The sequence below is a fragment of the Crocodylus porosus genome, unplaced genomic scaffold (genome assembly GCF_001723895.1).
Source record: "Crocodylus porosus isolate Cpor-Errol unplaced genomic scaffold, CroPor_comp1, whole genome shotgun sequence".
Taxonomy (NCBI): domain Eukaryota; kingdom Metazoa; phylum Chordata; order Crocodylia; family Crocodylidae; genus Crocodylus; species Crocodylus porosus.
This window is the reverse complement of record NW_017728934.1, coordinates 3281561-3303736: the sequence shown is the minus strand read 5'-3', so window position 1 is coordinate 3303736 and position 22176 is coordinate 3281561. Positions and strand designations below refer to the sequence as shown.

Below are 22176 nucleotides of genomic sequence, written 5' to 3'. Positions count from 1 at the left end.
TCATTTTTAAAGTCTGCTTGCAACCCTTTCACATATTTTTGCAACCTACTTTTGGGTCAAAGTCATGGGTTGAGAAAGCTACTCTGGGCAACCCATCCTGAACTTCCGTTTTCTTCCATCTGTTGTGAGAGAACTTGATTTCTACTCTTACTCTTTAATCCTCATTTGCTTGGCTACAGGGAAGAGTGGCATCTGTCTAAACTCCTCCTTGGCAGAGAATCTAGAATAGGCTACAATCCCTAGCTGTAGCCTTTAAGTATTTCTGTAACTTAACAGTTAAATAATAAAAGGTGTAGGAAGGTCCTGAAAGGGAAGGGAGATCCAACAATATGGCCAACCCCAAACTACAGAAGTCTTATGGCACCTTGGAACACCTTTACGTAAAGATTTAAAAAAAAGTGAGAAAGGCAGCTCTTTACTGTACTAGGCTGTTTACAAATACCTTGTGTGTACCTTTTCCTAGTTCACACCACAAAATTAAAAAAAAAAAAAAAATGTAGAGAATTTTGTACCACAATTAAGTGGACAAAGGTAAATACCACATCACTGCAATCACAGCATGCACAGGGCCCTGTCTGTAACACTGCCAAATGTTTTTGATCAAAGTGGTATGAATCTTCATGAACAGCTATGGTCAGTGAAAATTAATATGCCACCTATCAAGCATCAAAAAGCTGAGACAAGCTACCCCACATGCATACTCCTTACAAGAGTCAGAGAATAACATTTTTGTTACAGGTATTTTCAATTCAATCAGACACAACATTTCATGTTAATGTTGTAAGATTCAGTGTTACAACTTCCAACATCCCACATAACATGAGATTGCCAGAGGGGGCAATCAGTTCAAGGGTTTTCTTGTTTTCTACCGTAAGATTATGACTGTCAAAAGATTGTGGATAAACATTTCTGTAGTCTAACACTCTTAACCAGCTTACCTTTAAGACCTCCATCTTAAATCCACTGTCTGACGTAGGCCCATCAGGCATCTGCAGAGCCTGAACAAAGGCCTCTGTGAACTGCTGCACCACAGGAAAAATCAACACTTTGGCTGCACCCTAGTCATAATCAACAGAAGAACAAGTGAATTCCAGATGCAATAACTAGTAAGTTTACATACCTCCCATGAAGCTTTACAAAGCTGAGACCATGGACAGGTACATTTGTGCCAAGGAAAAAAACGCCCTTTTTTTCAGGCACAATGTAAGATAGCATATAGGCCTTCAAGGGGTTTTCTGCAGAATAAAAACTACCTGTTCCTTAAAAAAAGAAAAAAATATATACAGCTCTTTAAACCAGCAACTTCAAGAGAAAGACGTTCTCTCAGACCACCTGTAATGCATGCTTGCTTCTTTCAGAGCCCAGTCTTCCTCCTTCTCCCCCCACTCACTCCAAGAGAGAAGGAGGAAGAGAAATAACTGGCTCCCTCGTGACCTGTCCCGCAGTGAACTGTCAGGGACCTCTGCTGGGATGACACTGATGCAGCTGAATAGTACCAATACTGTTCAAGCAGCAGCACCAATTCCTTTCACCACAGATGCTCCCAGAGAGTCCTGGGACAGTTCAGACGGTTACACCAATGTCCCTTACCTCTTGAACAGGGGTCTCTCTAGATCTTTGAAAGTAAAGTGGCAGTAATGGGGATGGCAGGGCATCCCCATGGCTTCAAACATCTGGGGTCTCCCCAGGAGAGGGGGGTCAGGTGTTTTCCTGAGCCCTATCATCGCTGTATAGGGGAGGGGCTGTCTTAGTAGTTGCTAAAAAGCAGCAGCTGTCAATCTGATCACCAACAGCTTTTCAACTTCCAGAGCGGCAGGCTGTCAATGACCATTTCCTTTGGGGCAGTGGAAACCAAGGAGCAGCCCTCATCACAGGAGCTGGAATCCCTGCACAGCCCCCTTCTCACCACATTTATGGCATTGGAAATGTTTGGCACCTAAACTGAATGCCTACCCATACCCTGAATCTCCAAGACAGCAAAGCAAACCATACTGCTCTGCACCCTGCCACCCCCCACAAAAAAAAGCCGGTGACAATGACAGCGCACTGCAAAGTCCATGCAGTCTCAAGTTTAAGTACATTTTTTGAGCAATCTTTCATGCCAACTGTCAAACTGATAGGTTTCTCAAAGTCTAAAAGCTACTGCAACTTACCCAGTTAATTATTGCTGTCTTACTAATAAGAGATAGCCTAAAAATTAAAGGGCTCAGTCATCTGGTGAATACCGTATTTTCCCGCATACCACACGCCCCCAAATAAAAATACACACCTTGTTTTTGGAAGGCAGAATGTAGGAAAAAAGATTTTTTCCAGTCATGGACGCCTGTGTGACAGAGTAAGTCCTCCTGGAAACAGAGTGTTCAGGAAGTGTAGCATCCCATGAGACAGCCTGGGTTAGGCAGCAGGGACTTCCTGGTGTGGCAGGACAGCAAAAAGGCTAGGCCCCAGACCTTTGCAAGGGCAGTAGTAAGACTGTTACTTCTTTGCTGTAAATAGTTCTTTATATAAATTCCTGTAAATAAGAAAGTGTTGTTTCCATACCACAAGCCTCACCAAGATACTACAGACTGCAGGCAGCAGCTCATGCACCCTCCACCAGTACAGTGGCTCTACAGCCAAAAAAAAAGTCAGTGTCTTCTTGCTCTATTTCATCCTGATTCTCTACTTAAAGTACCCTCCCCAATTTTGGAGGGCTGAATTTTTTGGGAAAGGGTGTGTGGTATGCAAGTAAATACGGTATTTAAAAGCTTGTTCTCCTAAAGTCAAAGCCGTGTTCTGAACAGTGGCAAGCAAAGCAAAATTACAGGCTCTAAACTGAACAAAATCAAGGGAAATAATTAACATATGTATATATCAAGGGAAATTATTATAGTTTCCCTTGATATTGTTCAGGGATAACTATAAATATTTCAGACACCAGAACCTGTCTGTTTATAGAGACTTATCATGACTCCATAGCCAAGAGTTAAATTTTGCATTTCAAAAGTGAGGCAACTCCATGAGTCCACTTGGCCAGATGACTGCCTGAGACCTTGGAGGGACCAAGAGACCAGGGAGGGTCTGAGGTGCAGTTTACTTCATAACTGACAGCCAAAATAAATGGACAATAGTGCTTCCTCCCCAGAATAGCAGGGCTGAATCTAAATGTCCTGTTTCCAATCGCATCTGTTTTACATTTGCTCAGAAATCATTTCCTATAACATACACACTAAATTCACAAACATCAAATTCAACTCTTACTTTCTCTAGCTCTTCCATGTTACAGATCATATGGGCACATGTGGTGAAGATCTCCACTGCACGTGACCTTGTGCGAATACCATAAACCTAGAAGGAAACATGTAATACATTTCAAGTATAACAAGAGAAATATTGATATCAAGAGAGCATTTCACAAGCTGCCATGAAACATGCTCTAGTCAATTTAGCACAATTCAGTAACTAGCTCTTCTTATAGCAAAGTGTGACTTTGGAAGCAAGGCCCTGGCAAATTACTTATTATTGGCAAATGAACTTGGAATCTTTTATACAAGGGAAAAATAGAAAGGAAGTGCAAATACCCCATGCAATCCATTTGTTGCTTCTCTGAGAAGTCCTCTTAACACATTCAGCACACTTTCACATATAATTTCTAGCTACACCTACAACATTCTTGGGCTCAGAGCAGTGGACAGAGTCCTCAGCCTACAACACATTATACCAGGAAGCACACTGGCAAAGTGAAAACAAAGGGGTCTTTTTCCATACCTCTGCCATTGTGAAAATTTTATACATTTCAGGAAGAATAACAGGAGCGACGAGTGGCATCTGTGTGTCTGTCACTTCCCGGGTAAACTCTAGGAATAGCAAACACACAAGAAGATTTCCTATACACTTAAGTATGCTCCCGGTTCTCATTCCAATCCAGTTAAGTTCTAACCATAGAGATGTTTATTATTGGTTAATTATAGACAACACAGTGCAAGAATGATAGTCGGTCATTTTTCGACTAGACCGCTGTAGCCCACTGACAATACTGAGAGCTACCATGCTTCAGACATTGAAAGTCTGTTTGGTAAATGGTCACGTGTAAGCAGTCACTTTATATGCAAGATTCTGACCTCAGCATTGTTTTCCCTCCGGGTCAAATTCAAACACACTGATTTTTATTATAACTTTAAATAGCCTGGGCCAGAAGAATAATGACCAAAACGTGTTTGGGATTATTTTTGTCTTTTTTGATACTGGATTTTCACTTTCTAGAGCTAGTAGGGGGAGGTTTTCAAAAATTGTATTTTGTGTGTGCAATGTTCCCCACCCACCCATATTCATGCCTGGTAGAAGATTAGAATGGAACATTTTCTAGTTTGTAGTTCTTTGTAGATAAAGTTCATGCCTTAGTTATAGTTTAAAATTATAAGACTTTTGAGAAAAAAAGTTTCTTTATAGAAAACCACTGAGCTAGCAAGTGCCATCTTTCTGCTAAGCAATTTTAAAACAAAACTTTTCATCTGTATTAAGAAGAATCCCATCTGTTGGCCAAAAACAAGTAAAAGAAATACCAGGCTATAAAAGTTACAGTATGTGAAAACAGGGTGTTATAATGGAAGATCCTTACCAACCTTAACTTACAGCACAGGTAGCATGTGACCAATACAGGCCCTCTGCTTTAATGATACCAGTTCAAGCAAGGAAACTAAGCAACTTAGATCCAGGCTTCAATCCTTGCAGCGCACAGGTAGATCAACCTGGAACTTGGCATCTCAGGAAACAGGAAATTGAACAAATAAAGCCAAGGGAAAACCAAGATAACTACCCAAGTGTCACATACCTGTAAGCACTCTCATAGCTCCATGGACTGCATTCACATCCCCGCTAACCAGCATTTCCATCAACAGATTGAACAGCTCTGGCCAGGCTTCAGGCCAGTCCCAGTGGGCTATAGCTGAAACTGCATAGGCAACACTTGAACGTACTTTGCTGATCGATTCTCTCAGCCCATTGGGTAGCAGCTCCCTAATGGCAACTTTTGCCTGCAGAAAATAAAGTTACTTAGCAAGAGAATTTCAAACCGTGGTGCAATACATGCAACTAATAAATATTTTGCATATAAAACTGGACTCTCCTTAACATCAAAAGAGAAAGAAGAACATATAATAGTTTTGTCTTTTGTTACAGATAACTTACTCTGTTATAAAAAGCACACTACACGCCACTGCAGATGCCTGTCGGCAAGGCGAGAAGTCATAAATCATGCATGTGACACTAGCCATTATCTCTGCAGAAGTAGCCTACTCTAATGTTCGTAACTAGTTAAGACTTTTTACATTGTTACTCAGTGATCTTGCCTCAAACACCAGCCTTGAAATTACCAAGGCCCAGGATCATAGCACTAAACACCAGGTGAAAGGAGTTTCAAGAACAGAACTAACAGTACTTGATGGCAGCAGTACAGATAGGGATGCAAGATGCTTTGGATCTCATCAAGGTTCGTCTACAGCAGGAAAAAAAAAAGGTAAACCTAGTGCCTTTGCCTGTTCCCTGCAAAATTCTGCCCCTTTCCATTTTAAACTGCCCCTGGTTCATCCCCCACTTTATTAACACAGCTCAAGTCTTATTCAACCAATCCCAGAACTCTCTTGCTTCTGAATCTAATCCCTCTCCACCTTATACCCAACCACCTTGCAATCTCCCATCCAAATGCCATACCTAGTCTCAGATCCTCCTTATCACTACCCTATTATTCCCAGTGTTTGCCAAACTATTCCTCCCTCAAACCATCTTCTCCCTGATTCCTAGTTCCAATTGCTCCCTCCCACCAAATTTCTTGTGTAAATCTCAACGGTTCCCCATAAGTTAACTGGCCTGTTTCCCCTCCTTACCTTTTCTACCACTCTTGCCCTAGTCTTCTACCACAATTTCTCTCCGTTCTCTCAAACTACTTCTTTCTCTTCCCCCTCCTATTCTGGCTGTGCTCCCTTCGACATTCAAGTTCAAGTAACGTCTTCCTCCACCTTGCCTCAGAGCCAACAGAAGAATTAAGTCCCAACCTAGACTCGAGCTATCATTACAGAGAAAGTTCAAATTTATCCCCATAGCCCCAACCTGGAGGGAGTTATGCTAAGGTACCTATGCAGTTTTGTCAATACTAAGAGTAATAAGGGAATAGAACATACTCCAAAAGGAAGAAATTTGTGGAGGTTGTTAAAAATAGAAGGTATTTCTACTGAACATATGAAAACTACAATCTTCCAAAGACTTACTTTGTAAAATTTAAAGTGGACTTTTAGGGGATTAGCAAAAACATCCCTAACACAGGGCTTTCTCCCTTATCTAATTTCAAGTTCTACTTCAAACACAAAAAGGTAATGCCACTCAACAGAACTCTGATTTTTTTTATTATTATTTATTTTTATTAACAGTCTACTTTGTTCTTCAAAATAGCTAAAAACATTCTTACTAAATTTCTTGAAAAAAATATTTCAGCACATACTGTTAACATCTTGGCAATATTATAAACAACTGAAAATGGATTATTTTATTGAGAAGTGTCAGGAAAGCTTAACAGGACCAGCTACACACATTAAAAACAGGACAGCTCAAGTAAAACCTTCATCCCAAAATACGGTAATTTTGTAATTGTTGTATATTTCACAATGTATAAGTCAGGTTTTGAAGCTTGATTTTTGCGTTAAAAAAAACCCAACAGCAACGACAAAACAAACAAACCTTGATTTATACACGGTGCCACATCAAAACATTGTTGCCGACTAACCGCTAGCTTAGTGAACACATTAGGCACAGTCGCGTTACCTGCACTAATTGCAGGAAGAATGATGCCACTAATTATCAGAGGTATGGTCACACTAATTACCAGCGCTATTTTAGTGAAAACCAAATTTAATTACTGGTATTCAGGATACCACCAAAACAAATGAACTATAATGCCAAATTCAAGACCAGAGTGGTCAGCTTTGCTTTTGGTACTAACAACTGTTCTGCAGCCTGTCAGTTTGGTGCAGATGAGAAATTGGTTCATGAAATGTATGGGAGAAATTAGATGTCTGTGGTGAAAAATATCAAGAATATAAAGATGCCACATGAGAAGTGTGCAGACTGCAGAAAGTAATGCATGTGGCCAGAACTAGAAAGATACCTTGCCAAATGGATCAATGATCAGTGGCAGTCTGGCAGAATCTTAACAAGAAACGTTATCCGACTGCAAGGCAAGATATGGACTACAGAAAGGATTGAAAGACTTTACCAGCTACCCAACCTAGTGTTTCCGGTTTATAAAAAGGAATTCTCTCTCTGCGCCAGCCAACCTCAAAAACAAGATAGCCTAGTTCCAGAGCTATGTGTTGAACCTCTGAAAGAAAAACAATTACAATCTCAGCCAAATTGGGAACATGGATGAAACACCCATACGTTTCGATATGCCAACAAGCTGAACCATGGATGTCATTGGTGCTAAAAGTGTACTGCTGAAGAATACAGGCCATGAGAAAACCAACTTCACTGTAATTCTTGCTTGCATGGCTGATGGGACAAAACTACAACTAATCATCATCTTCAAAAAGGAAAAAAAACATTGCCTATGAAAGAAAAAATTCCCCGCTGGCATTGTTATTCATGTTCACTCAAAAGCCTGGATAGATGAGGAAGACGTTAACATTTGGATATAGCAAGTGTGGAATATGTGCCCTGGCATGCTGTTAAGAACCAAAGTTGATGCTTGTGTGGGACATGTTTAGGGCGCACCTCTGCAGCAATTTGAAAAAGAGTCTATGGCAAGGTAAAACAGACTTAGTGGTCCACCCTGGAGGGCTAACATCCATTGTTCAGCCACCGGATATGTACTTAAATAAACCATTCAAAGACCGTGTTCACATCGAGCGGCAGACTTGGATGATGAGTGGACAACATTCACATACAAAAGCTGGAAACATGAGAGCAGCCTCCTTAGCAACTGCATGCCAGTGGATTATTACAGCTTGGAGGGGCATTAAGTCTGAAACCATTTCACATTCATTCAAAAAAATGCAGGATCAGTTATTCTAGAATGGTGAGGAGGAGGATATTCTGTGGTGCAAAGAAGATCAAACAGCGGAAGGTGACACCAAAACATCCAATTCCCCCTTCCATATGATGATCAGATTTCTAACCATTCAGTTTGAGAGAAACTGTTTAATAGTCTAAATTAATTAAATGAGGGATTTTTAACTGTTAGTAGTATTATGAGGAATTATTATTGTTAAATGAGAGATTTTTAAATAAAAGGTTTTTAAATGTTTTGTAACTGCTGCTAATAGCCAGTAGTAATCGCTGCTGATTAGCAATTCATGGCAGCGATTGTTTGATTGATGGCCCCTGACCTGTGCTGATTGCTAATCACATGTAACCCATGACAACCAGTGCTGATTGTGCTAAATCAAGCCAATTACTATTTGTTCTTAACTCTGAATAAACTGTGGGTTGACTTATACACCATGCCTATCAAAATCCTGACTTTCTGCATTGAAAAAAAACCTACGCACTGTGAAATACAAAAACTAGTTTCAGTGATAAAAGTATATCAATGACAGACAGCCAAACACCATAAAATCACTTTGGTATTAAAAAAATTAGTCTTACCCTTTCTGTAGTTTCTGGAGGCCTAAACTTGTCTGAGTGGGAACACCAGTGAGTTTCCACATATTGTTTTAAAATGACAGATGCTAGCTGTAAGAAGAAAGAAAGGGCATGAAACAAACAGAAGGCAATAGCTGCAGGACTGTTCAAGTATTCCAGACTTATCCCTCTTAAGGATAAGTAGGAGTGTAGTTGGTCAAAATGAGAGGCTGGATGTGAAAGGCATAAACCTACAATGCAGTCAAAAGTAGAATCTATAGTCATTTGCCGTGCTCTGACAGCCCAAGGGACACTATACAGAGAACTGTTTGATGCCATCTTTATCCACCTTAATTCCTAAACCTTCCACCATCCTTCTTCCCTCCTCAATCTGCAAAATTAGCATTATACTAAAAAGGCTCAAGAATTTTAGTGGCTTAGCCCAATGTTCTAATTCCAAGAGATTCTAAAAAGCTGTTGCTTCTACAAACCTAAGGATGATAAAGTATAAAGCAGTGTGTGTGGGTGCATGTGTTGAAAAACACTGCCAATTTTCACTGTACACAAACAAACAAACTCCATAATAATGACATCTCAGTAAGTGAGCCACTGCAATGGAGAATGCTGACAAATTTAGCATGCTTAACTTCCAAGATAGGGGACTGGGATAGCACAGGTGCTACACGGACGTATCACAGCCTAGAGTTCACAAGTTTGAGGCTACAGCAGAAGTGCTCATGGTATGGCCCTACCAGATTCCAACAAATCTGTGAATTCTGCTATGATACCTTGTCGCAAGGGCACAAACAAGGAAAGGGGACTTCCAAGATCAGGTGCTAAAATTCAATATACTTATTGTCAAGCACTAGTTTAGACAGACTTCCATACCGTCTCAGGCTCTATTAAATCCAAAAAGAAAAGTGAATGATTGCCAAGCCTTTGGAACTCGCACCTAGTAAAAGCAACAGGCACGCAGCTGATTTTAAATCAAGGGGAATCCACAAGTAGTTATGACCCAAGACATTTAGAACTTCCTAAAGAGGATAGAAACAGTTGCAAGATGCACAGAAACTCCCAAACCACATACTGATCCTATATTTAGCACATGCTTGGGAAGACTCACCTGACGAATAGCCAGAGCTCCCTGGGGATCTACCGTCAGTTCTGCTAAATGAACACCAAATTCTGCAAAAAAGAAAGGAGAAGCAAAAAAGATAGCTACATGAGACTAAGGATATTAGTAGCAATTGTTATGAAGAAATTCATGCCAAGAACAGACAACTAGGCTAGATACTAGCCCGCACCTTCTGGAAGGCATACTACTGAGAGCATCATTTGTGTAAGAAAGACAGCCCTACAGGGTAACCTTTCTCCATTACAGACATCTAATTTCTCCTATACATACTCTTCCCCCTTCCATTAACTTCATTCACTGTCACAGAGAACTTTTTGGAAGTACTTTTACCAATAGGTAAACAACCATGAATAAAAAGCATGTTTCAAATTTTAACAAAATTTATAAATTTTCAACACAGAACTGAGTACAATCAGTGACAATGAATCAGTCCCTGCCCAGAAGAATTATGAACAGAAGCTGAGCTACAGAATAGGTTTTCAGAGTTTAATTCATGAAACACCTGCTAGTCACTCAGTGAAGAGAGATGGGCGATATAATTCAGTTCAGCTATGCAGAAAATATAGCAGAGAACCAGTAGCCATTCTGGTAGTAGCAAATCTGAACTTCTAGATAAATCTGTTAACTAGTGAACAGACTAGTTTTGCATGGTTGATATTTTCACATCTTCTAAAATACTTAAAGCAGATCTGTAAAGAAATAGAAACAGTTCTGCCATTCTCTTCATACGGCTATAGTCGGGCTACAAGGAATATAAGGCTTATAGGGCTACAAGGAATTACAAAAAGTCATCCAAGTCCACGCATCATGGAAATATAACCAAGTATGCTGAGGTTTCCTAAGCTAACTGACTTCAGACCAACACAGCAACTACCTCTCTCTACGTTTCCTTTAACATGCATTTTTTATAACCTGTTTTTAAAGATACGACAATTCTACAACTTCCCTACACAGCTAATTCAGCGTTTAATCAGCCCTGCCGAATAACTGGAAAAGTCTTCCTTAGTATCCAACCTAAGTGTTTTTTCTGCTAGAAATTAAGCAGATTTCTTTCTCCTCCCTCCCAACATCAGTCAAAGAGAACAAAATATCATGGTCCTCTCTATGAGAACCTTACACATATTTTAAGACAAGCCTTCCTTAGTCACCTCTCTAGACAAAGCAACCCACTTCCTTCCACATTCCCGCCCATGTTGCTTTCTAAACTTCCTCTTGTTGCTCTCCTGTACCCATAAAACTTTCTTCCAGTGCAGTAACAAAACTGTATAAAATCTACCCCAACTGCTGGTGAGAAGTGAAAAAATTACTCCCGTGTCTTCCATAAGACACTCCTGTTAATACATCACAACTATTTTCTAGATCAGGGATGATCAACCTCTAGCCTACAGAGCCATAGGTGCCTACCCAGCCTGGGGAGCTCCCCACGGATCAGAAAGTTTGGCAGCAGGGGAGCAGCGATAAAAATTGTCACCCTCCCCTGCTGCCAAATTCCCAAACCCTGAGAATCTGCAGGGTGGAGCTGGGCCACCTCCTGCCCTGGGATGGATGGAGCTAGGCCACACCTCCTTTGCTTCCTGGGGCCAGGTCGGGGCTGGCTTGAGCCCCCTTCCACCCCACTGTGGGGCTAGAACAAGCCCCCTTCCACCTGCAGCACTGCCTGGGAGTGGGGCACACCCCATCCCTGCCCCTTGCAGAGCTAAGTTAGAGCAGGGATGCCCTATGTCCCCCTCCACACAGCTAGATGGGTCCCTGCCCCAACTGCCCCTTCCCAGCTCAGGACCACCAGCTGAATCTGGCTCACAGATAGCCTGGATACTGCCCACGTAGCCCACCAACCAAAAAAGGTAGCACCACTGTTCTAGACAGAAGAGAAATTCTGAACCCCAAGAATCCTGCAGGTTTAATTCGAGCACTGGAAGGAAGCATGCCCTCTCTGCAGGCTCTTCTGTCCCTGCCACTAGGTCCACCCCTTCTACCCGTGTTCTCTCTCTTCTGTCCTTGCCATCCCTATGCATTCACTTCAAGCTGCTTTTTTCTTCTCCTGCAGCTACTTGGACACCACCACAGGGATCACTTGGCACAGGAGACAATCTCATTGCTTTCATTTCTGGCACTCTGACACAAGAAATCCCAGAAGAAAGCGCTGAGGAAATAACTGTGCTCACCCCTGCAGCTCTGAGCTGGAGCACACTCAGGGAGGAGAAAAGTCTCTCAGACCTGCGCAAGTGTCAGTTTTGTGGCAGAAAAGCTTCCATGACAAAGTCATTGCTGCTTCAAAGTTTATCAATTGCTGTTTCCTTGTTTGTGTATTTGATTATATCCCACCACATCCAAAAGGCTCAGAGGCACTTGTAACAAACAAGCAACCCACAGATAGGGAGCGGCAGTAGATTCCACAAACACCCCACCAGAGCATGAGCACTCCAGCTCCCACCCCTGCAACTACCACTTTTCTGCCTAAGCCTCATATAGCCCTACCTTCCCAAATACCGTTTACATCCAAATACAGAAAAAACACCTCTTCCTCCATCCCTCACCCCCTCCCAGGGAAGATTCCTCCACTCTCCTCCAATATCTTTGTGTTTCATCTGCTATTAACTTTCACTGACAAATGTAGGGTGTATGCACACATGAATGCAATGCAGCGCCATGTTGCAGACATTTGTATAAATGGCAACATGCACGTCTGTGCTGAGAAAATGGCAGTGATGTACTTTTGAACTAAAACGCATCAAAGAAGTTTGAGTTTCAAAGCGCAACGCCACTGTTTTCTTAGTGCAGACACGCATTTTGCCATTTATACAAATCGTGCAACAGCACCAGGCGCATCAGCTTGCATGCTCTGTAGACTTGATTAATCGAGTCTGCTCCAAGTCACTGCATTTCCAGTGTGTATAAATGCCCGTAATGTCTGCCAGAGCTCTAAGGAACTACAAACTGTTGACCTTCCAGGTTAGCATTTGTGATGAGGTATCTGTCTAAGTCACAGGGTGGGCTTGTTTGGTAAATCACAAACTGATCACATCCTATCAATTTCTAGGCTGCTAGCCTGGCCATAGACAGACACACATTTGTAGAACTACAAAAATATAGTGCTATGAAGGCTGTAGGTACAGCCAGAAAGCTACAAAGTTGCTGCAAATGTGTGCTCAAGTCAGAAGACAATAAAAGGCTGCTTCTCTGTTCACCCCTGGCAGCAGCTCTCATGCACAAGGGAGACAGAGGGCTTGAGAGAGGCATCACACTGACATTCCCACTTCTGCAACATGCCTGGAGGCACAAGGTGATATATTCAAGCCTGTCTCAGTCTGGACACAAAGGCAACTGAGGTACAGATGAGTCCAATAAGGTTCAAACAGCTGCGCACAGGCTGTTTCCACACAAATTAGCTAGCCTGCTTAATTCACCTTAAGAAATGGCTTTAATAGTAAATATCATGAGATCTGATAAATGGCTAATGCCATCTGCCCATTTTAACTGGTTAACCATACTACCTACAGGCATCTTCAATGACTAATGCTTTTTTAGTATTAAATACCTCCTTTTTTGCAATTTGCTAGAATTAAATTCTGGTATCGGGTTCACCCTACACATGAGAGGAAGGCAGAAAATGGCTTCAGATAGCCAGCCTTCAACCACATCTACAAGATGACTGCATTTTTTTCTTTCACAGCCTACTTCCACCCCATGGCATATTCAGGGGAAGAGTTTGGCAAACAAAAATATTGTGGATAAAGAAAAGAAAGACGCCCTGGATATCAAGGAAGACAAAAAAAAGCTTGAAAACCTAGTCCCCAGAGGCAGCGCACTTGGGATAAGTTTGGTTTGCCTAAAGTGTTTGGTTAGGCCTAAACTGATTAAGTGCCAAGCTTTAGGTAAGACTCTGAACTCAGAGAAAGAGTTAAAAGCAAAAGACCTACATGTCTCAGTTCTCATGCGTCACTGATACTCTGCTCTGAAGAAGTAATTCCAAGCCCCTTGTGTTTCCCTATCAGTCACAGCTCCCAAAAGAGAAAAAAAAAAAAAAAAGAAAAACTCGTGGGGGGCTAAGCCAGCTGGACATCCTGACAACTCATAGGAAGTAGGGATGCTGATGCCTGGGAACCCAAGAACAACATATGAGCACAGGTGAGCTGACAGATATCTGCACTATTTAGGCATCATAAAACAATTTAAGAATAATGTTATTATTCCTCAAAGAAAATCTAAACAGCCTAGAGGAGCCCATCTAAGGTCCTCATCTTCCACCACGAGGAAAGGCAAGCTTCAAAGAGAAGAAAAAAAAACAATCAAGAGTCTTGAGTCCAGCAAAGCTCGCAGGTTGACCTGGACTAGGCCCAAAGAACTCAAAAAGCAGGCAGAATCACACCAACGTCTGTGCAATCTGCTGTGAACTGAATTTCAGGTGGGTAAGTTTGAAAGCATTACTACCTTTCTCCTACTCAAATACAATTTAACCCTAAAAAGTGCTAACCAAAAAGGTCACAAAGATTAATAAAGATGTACAAAATGGTCCAGAGGACCACACTCAAGAGAGCCCTCCAAAAAATAACTTCTGAAAGCAAGATTCTCAACCAGGCAGTGGGAATGTCCATGAGAATAAAAAGATAGTTGCAAACCAATATAGCTATGGTGTTTTGTATGTCAACAGCATGGAGTTCTTCAGGACCAAAGCTGCATTAAAAACAAAACTTAAGAACAAGAAACGCTACCTTCTCTCACTGAATGACAAGAAACTATTCAATCTGATGTCAAAATATGTGCTATTTTTATCAGTCCAAGTTTTCATAGAAAGCAGCAGTCACTTTCTGACTGGGCTACCTCAGCTTTGCCAAGTATAAGGTGGACTGTTATTCTGAAACCAGCAATATCCCAAGTCAAAACATGTTTCAGGGCAAAGGTGAACTGCTGGTTAGCTGCCAAAAGGCACCTCATGTTTGGCAACACCTCAAATATTAAATGCACTGTTACTCAAAAGTCCTGGGTAGGGACCTGTGGAATACCCAGAAAGAAGTGATGCAGACATGGAAACACGGAGGGCATGGACATGTATAACACTTGAAGTGGACAGACACACAAGCCTGTTGAACTGGTTTGAATCTACCTAGAACTGTTCAAAAGTGTACCTGGAAAAATCAAGCATTATTTTGAACACCAAGTGCTCCATGACAGAGATCAGGTCAGTCCTCCTGATATCCCACACAGCATTGCTCCATCCTGCCTCTCCCCTTCTCAGGTAGCTCACATGTATGTTTTTAGAGATTTATTATGTTCAAGCAACTTCAAGTACTCATAGGTGATGGAAAAAAAATAAGCTCCAGCCCTTACATTTCAAGATAAATAATCTTTAACAGCTTCAAAATCCTGAACTGTTCTAAATATTTAAGTTTGCCAAAGTAGCTCATGCAGTTACAGCACTGTTATAATTATGATGGAAACGTTTTATGGAATTTCATTTTATAGAAAAAGGAAATACAACTTTAACTATGAAATTGAAAATATTGTTAACTAAGTAAAATGGGCTTGAACTTACCATTTCATGGAGGAATCTATGACAGACACCTCCCATCCCAGTACACGTTTGATCACAATAGTTACACTGAGGGGGTCTTAACATTTACTCATACTTTAATTAGCATTTGTACCCATCAGGTCTGTATCCACTAATCTGCTGCCCTACCAGCCTTTTCATTTTTTAAATTAAAAACAAACTAAAAGCTTTAAGAGACTGGCAGAAATAAGCCCAGCAGACTAAAGTATGAGACACCACTTACAGGTTTTTTTATATGACTACAGTAGATGGTGTCTTCAGCAAAAGGAGCTTCACATTCAAGAGAAATCAACCTGTGCTTTGGGAGCTCTTGGCAGAACTACGGAATCATTCTGGCTAATAGCATATTTTGGATACTTTAAGTGTTTACAAGAATACTTTTTGAACATAGCAGCTAATAGAAAAAACTGCACAACTGGCCTTCATCCAAGTGTAGGCTCCATCAGTTAGCCTCAGTGAACACCATATGCCCAGGAGTGAGTCTTGATCCTCAGGGGGCTCTCCTTTGCAGAAGGGCAATGTTTACGCTATACTGGAAGAGATCCAGAAAATGTCAGATGAGAACTGGAAAGAAATTTCTACTCTTGACCCCACATTAATGGGATCAATTCATGAACACTAACTAGTTGCAGCTATATAGACTAAGCACGGATCTGATCTCACGCATCACGGTGTAAAGAGATTATGGACTAGAGGCAGAAGACAGTCTGCACTTGTCCCAAGAAGTAGACAAATGATCAGATGAATCACAGTACATTTCACCTTCTCCTAAAGGACTGCATATTAATTGGTACAGAATACAGTATGCCATGGTAAAAACAAGGGGAAAAAGTTAAACCCTGTACTGGCAAAAGTAAATATAGAAGTGAAGGTGGCAGATCAAGGAAATAAGAGGAGCTGATTGGAAATAAGCTACAGAAACAAGGATACTAAACCACTAACACAAATGTCTAAACAGCATAAAAAATTGGAAGAGAAGAACCTTAACCTGCTTAAAAAAAGAAGTTAGCAAACCTGAAAGTCCCAAATTAACATTAACTGATTTTCCAATTGGTATGCCTCCTGTAGAAAGTGGCTGCCATGGGCATGATACACAAATGTAAAAATATAAAAGGTTCTTCACACCAGCAAACCAATTCATCCAGACACTAAAATGAAATTAGACTGCTCAAGCTCCAACACCCATTCCCACTCCTGCATGAACACCACTCCCCACCCTCAAACCCCAGAACTGTTCACACAATGTCTCCCTCTCTCTCCCTTCTCCATCTCCTCTCCCACCCACTGCCAAAACAGCTCCAGGTACCCCTAGAACTGTTCATGTTGAGCAGACCTTCTCCCTGCTGTATAAACAGTCCTAGAGAGCCCTGATACTGTTCAAGTGGCAGCACAGCTTTTCAGAACCATGCAAGGGGCAGGTGGCCTTCCCTCACAGCTCAAGCCAACACAGGAAGACCTGGAACAAGGTGAACAGTGCAAACATTGTTCCCTTCCCCTTCCAGGGCTCCAGATCTCCCCATAACCACGAAAGGGACATGTGCATTACTCTGTGGCTCAAACTGTCCCCTTGGAAACACAAGATCACTGCCATTGCAGAGTCCCAGGTCTACCCAGGACTATGTATGCAAGGCGGGGGGCGGGGAACCAGGAGAGGAGGGAACCACCCTTGACAAACTGATCACTGACATTCTGCCCCCTTCCCAGGTAGGGAAGAGGGCAGGCTGTAAATAAACAGGCTCCCTTGAAAGTGGAGAAGGCCAAGGTGCAGCTGTCTAATCACCCCTGGCTAGAGAGCTTACACCTGGGCCGCTCACTAGCCAGGGGGCTGGAACACTTTTATGGCCCTCTTCACCATGTTTCTGGGGCATTAGATATTTTTGGCACTCTAACTGAATGCCTATCCAGACCCTGAGTGCGTGACCCTGCCAGTCTAGTTGTCTAAATTGTTCTCCTGGTAACAGGTGGTTAAGTGGATCCACGGATCAGTGTAGTCCTTTCAGGTAACAACTGGTCTGTACAAATTGAATAAGTCTGGGCTTTCAGACAGAGATCTTTTATCAGAATCTGCACAGTGGAAAAGAATGCTCATTCATGATAACAGCAGCGGTCAGGAAGACTGCATCCAGGAAGGTTGGGGGGGACAATTTGGCTAGCACCCGCTTCTGAAATAACAAGAGTTCAATTCAGTCCTCACATCCTGCAAGAACTTGTTAAAACACCACTACCAATCCCACATCTAGCTTATTTAGCAACTATGAATTATTACTTTGCTGTCTGTGGTTACAGAGAATCCAAAAAACAGGTCTTACTAGCTAAGAAATAAAGAACATTTAGGTCTTCAGGCACATCCTTCTGGCTGGACTTTTCCTGCACTGTAGACACTAGCAAGAAGTCAGGAATCTGATGCAAATTAAGTGTCCAAAACAATTATGGGTCTTCTTCTATTCATGTCAGAACTGCAGATTGAGAAACTGAAATATCCCATAGGTCTTCAGAAATCTTTAGGACTAGTTTAGTGAAGTGTTGGTCTACTTAGATTAGAACAAGCAATGTCAAGTAACATCTTCTTCTAGACAGCAGAAAATTCAGTGTCTCAAAGATATAAAATCCTTCCCAGGAACACTAAGAAAGGTATGGATTTGTGATATGGTGGTACTGGAGTAGATGTTACTTTCATGCCTGAGCCTGTACCTTCTTTTCAGGTTATTCTCCACCCCCACTCCCCCAACCCCATTCCCTTGAGAGGTGCTATTCACCGAGCAGTCTAATCAAGAGCATAACTAGGGAAGGGAATCAAGGTCATTTCCAGGAAGTGAGAGACAGAGAGAGACATAAGCAGAGTAGCTCCTACATGGCCAGGGAAAAAAACCCCTTAAACCCTCCACATCGTCAGGGTAGGCCGCTAGAATGAGAGGGTTCAGACGCACCAGCAACGTCCATCAGTCATGTTCAAGTCCATGAAAGAGTGATAGAGCAACAAGCAGACAACAATGAGTTCAGCCTCAGTGCCCTGGGCACTAAAAGAAAACACATAATCAAGACTACTCTGCTCTACCTTCAGATGCAGAGGGACAGAAGGATGTCCTAGTCATAAGCTCAACAGACAAAGCTGATCAAAAGATACTAAATCTTGCATATGCAAGACATATGCACACCATGAAATTGGAATCCATACAGACAAAGATGCAAAGTGTTCCGTTTGTGGTTATTAAGTACAAGGACCTTGATCTTGCTGAACAAGGGGCTTTACTATTTTTGGGAAAAGTTTAGTCTCTGCTAGTAACAAAGCAGAACACAATATTAACTATGAAACCACCACCAAAAAAAGGTTTCATAATACTAACAAAGAAAAAATTGCTTGGTAAACACCAATGTTCCACTTAAAGGCCTAAGCTGTGATACTCAACCTGAGAACTGTCACAGATGTTAGATGAACATGATGTGTTAAATCCCATTCTATTCATTTTGTAGGGACTGTTCCCTGTGTTTATTACAAGATGTTTTCTTAGCTTTGTCTAACTTTGGAGGTTAGAATGTTCAACCAAGTTCCACTAGTCCAATACCATTATATAAAATGGAATTACCACAAATTACTAGAATTATATGCAAAGAAAATTCTGTTCTTCCAAAATGGCAAGATGGTAGTTGGAAAAATATCTTCACAATTCGAGTTAGCAGTTAAAGTACATCCTAGATTTTGCAATCTGCACAAATAGTCTATGAAAATATCTTTCATAAGTCACCATCTCAATTCTAAAAGGCTTGTTTTGTGACCTTGGTTTTAGCATCTAAACATTTTCTTTTAAGAGATTTACATGAGGAATACCAACAAGTCAGTAGGTGCCATTATCTGGAAATATTTGGTTAAGAAGTCACTAGGAATACTATATACACACACACACACACACACACACACACACTACTATATAAAGTAAAGTGTGTAGTGACAGGCTAGGGTTTCTCTGAAGCACTGCATCTAACAAGATATGAGCATAGGCTTCATAGCTAAATTAACTATTTGCATTTGTGAAGTACATCCTTGCTCCACTCCGTATTTTTGTAGAAAGTAGTAGGCAAATGTGAAACAAATTTTTATTACATAAACAATGCCTAACCTGACTGGGTCATACGCTGTCTCCTAAAACAGAACTCTTCCATTTCAATTAATGCATGTGATAAGATTGGTTAAGAATGCAAGTACAAATCATTATTAACTGTCACCTAACCAATGAAAAGGCACTAGTAATCTCAAGACATTCTAGAGTGGTAAGCTTTTTTGCAGATTTTTACACCTGAGCTAAACAGTGATCTAACTGCGGGGTGCTCAACCTCTGGCCCTTGGGCCAAGCATGGCCTGCAGAGTCACAGGTGTCCAGTCTGTGGGACTTCCCACAGATTGGGAAATTTGAAGGGGAGCAGTAGCAATGAATAGCTACCCTACCCCATTGCCAAATTCCCAACCCCTGCACATCAGGTTGGGGCCAAGCCATACCCTCTCCCCCTGCCCCACAGCTGGAGGGGGACAGGCCACACCCCTCTTGCCCCTGCTCAATGGGGCCTGGCTACACCTTTCCCCAGCAGGGCAGGGTTGGGGCCAGGTTACACTCCCTTCTCCTCCCTGTAGGGGCAAGTTGGGTCTGGACCATGCCCCTTTTCCCTGCCAGGCCAGGCCACACCTGCTCCCATTCCCCACCTCCTCCCCCACAACCTGGGGCCAGGTGGGAGCCCAGTGACCACCTCTGCACAGCCAGATGGGGATCGTGCTGCGATCATGGTGTGCCGAACTGGGACCACCAGGCTGATCCGGCCCATGGAGGGCCTAGGCACTGTCCATCAGGCATGCTGACCAAAAAGGTTAAGCAGCACTGATCTAATTAATTATGTACAAGATCCACTGGCTCAAGTAAGAAGTCTTTGACCACAGAGGACACAAACAATGGCTCAGGATCACCACTTGACAGAGCAGTAAAGGACAATGCTAGAACCATTCTGTTCCAAATCTGGGTCCCATGGATAGACAGTGAAACTATTCTGAGTTGGGGGAGGGAGTGGGAGAATGTACAAAGCCCTTTCCACTTTTGAAGAAACCTTCTGAAGAGCAAAACACGCTTAACACCTCTGCCACGGATGCAGAAGGGAACCAGTCAGACACAGGGGTGTCAGAAGAGATGAAGCCTGCCTAGCTCACCATTACATGACAACAGAACTTTACGCAAAAGAAACAAATTCAAATTGTTCTTTTTTTTTCCTTCTAAAGGGCTTGTTCTGAATGTTAAATAAAAATCCACTGTTTTAAGAAGCTTGCTGATCAACAGATTCCAAAGAGGGGAGCTGCAGATGCTCAAAAACTGGTCAGTCAGACACAAAAGGTGGTAAGTGACTGCTATATGTGAACGCTGTTTACTTGTGTGCTAGTCCAAGAATGGAAAAAGTAAAAGTTTTCAACCAAGACTAGGAATGAGGCATACTGATTTAACTAGCCAGATGACAGAATGCAAATATGTTTATACATAAACCTATTTTAATTTCAAACAGTGTGCAAATTATTCAGAATTCTGAAAAAAAAAAGTTCGATTTGCACCAAAAATTGACCCACAACATTGTGGATTCTTTTATTTTTGTAGTCCCAAAAGGATTTTTTTTTAATTTATTGGTGAAGATCAGCATTGCCCATAATTAAACACCTAATCTATCAGTTATTCCCATAGCACTGAACCCTTTTATCGCTACAACCAGAGATTAAGTTAATTAACTCTGTTAAATGACAGGCAGGAAAAGATCTTTACATTCTTCTGGGCTGCAGACAGGACAAGCAACATGTTTACAGAAACACAATGAGGTCCTTATAAGCATTTAGGTGCTTTTAAAGTAGATGAGTGCTTAAGTCAAACATTTAGATGGCAGTAGCATATTCAGAGCATTCAGCTAGAATCTAACCCTGCCAAAAATGAGGCCCGCCAGGCCATTCTATCCAGCCCGTGGAGCCCCTCAAAAATGTAGAAAATTAATATTAATCTACCCCGGCTGCCTGTCATGCGCCCCTCAGTAGCTTGCCAAAAAAATCAGGAAGCAGCCTTCTACCCAAAACAACTGCCCACCCCTGACCTAGACCAGACCACCTAATCTTATACTGCTGAGTAGAACCAAATGCAAGTTATTCTTTAAAAAAAAGAAAAAAAATTGCCAATGCGTGTGTGCAAACGCACAATTTTCTTCCAATACAGTTGACACGCAAATTTCTCAAGGACAACGAAACTACACGGCAGCAACGGGATAAAGCTGCAAGAGAAAAACCTCAAAGCAAAAACGTATCCTTCAAAATGAAGGGGCAAGCCCCCCACCCAAAGCCATGTGGGCCTGCTGAAACAGGCAGAAGCGGATTTGAAAGCGTGGCTACCCCGCGGGCCCCCTGCTCCGGAGGAAACCGGCTCCTTTGTGGGCTGTTACCCCAGGCGTGCGGCTCGCGGGGTGGGGCCAGGCCCGCAGAGGGCGGCGGCTGAAGGGGGAGCCCCCTCCCCAATCCCGTGCAGCATGGAGGTAGTTTTGTTGCGGGGGCTGTGCCCCTCAGTCCTGCCCGCGCCTCAGGGATGCGTCTCACGGCCGCAAGGGCGCGGCCCGGCTCCGTCTCCATCCAGCCAAAGCTCCTGGAGGCGCCCGGAGCAGGGGGAGGCCCGGCCATATCACTCCTCCCGCCCGCCGCACAAAGGGCTGGGCCGGGCCGAGCCGGGGCCCCCTACTCACCCTCGGTCACCTCCAGCACCTTCACCTGCTCCTCAGCCGCGGCGCGCACGGCCTGCACGGGGCACAGGATGCCGGTCAGCGTCTCTACCAGCGCCTCCTTGAGGCCCTGCGCCACGGGCCCCGCTGCCGCCGCCGACATGCCGCCCCGGCCGGGCTGCAG

General features: G+C 42.6%; 1 protein-coding gene across 1 annotated transcript in view; it reads right to left on the bottom strand.

Annotated features, from left to right (window-relative positions):
• Positions 1-22170, bottom strand: part of IPO9 (importin 9) — a 57220-nt gene extending 35050 nt beyond the window's left edge. Inside the window, exons 1-7 of the mRNA XM_019546310.1 lie at positions 22017-22170; positions 9713-9774; positions 8614-8700; positions 4811-5012; positions 3748-3836; positions 3241-3327; positions 939-1058 (exon numbers count right to left, since the gene is read on the bottom strand). Coding sequence (XP_019401855.1) covers positions 939-1058; positions 3241-3327; positions 3748-3836; positions 4811-5012; positions 8614-8700; positions 9713-9774; positions 22017-22155 — 786 coding nt within the window. The 5' untranslated portion in view covers positions 22156-22170. The remainder of the gene's footprint in view (positions 1-938; positions 1059-3240; positions 3328-3747; positions 3837-4810; positions 5013-8613; positions 8701-9712; positions 9775-22016) is intronic.
• Between the last annotated feature and the right edge of the window lie 6 nt (positions 22171-22176).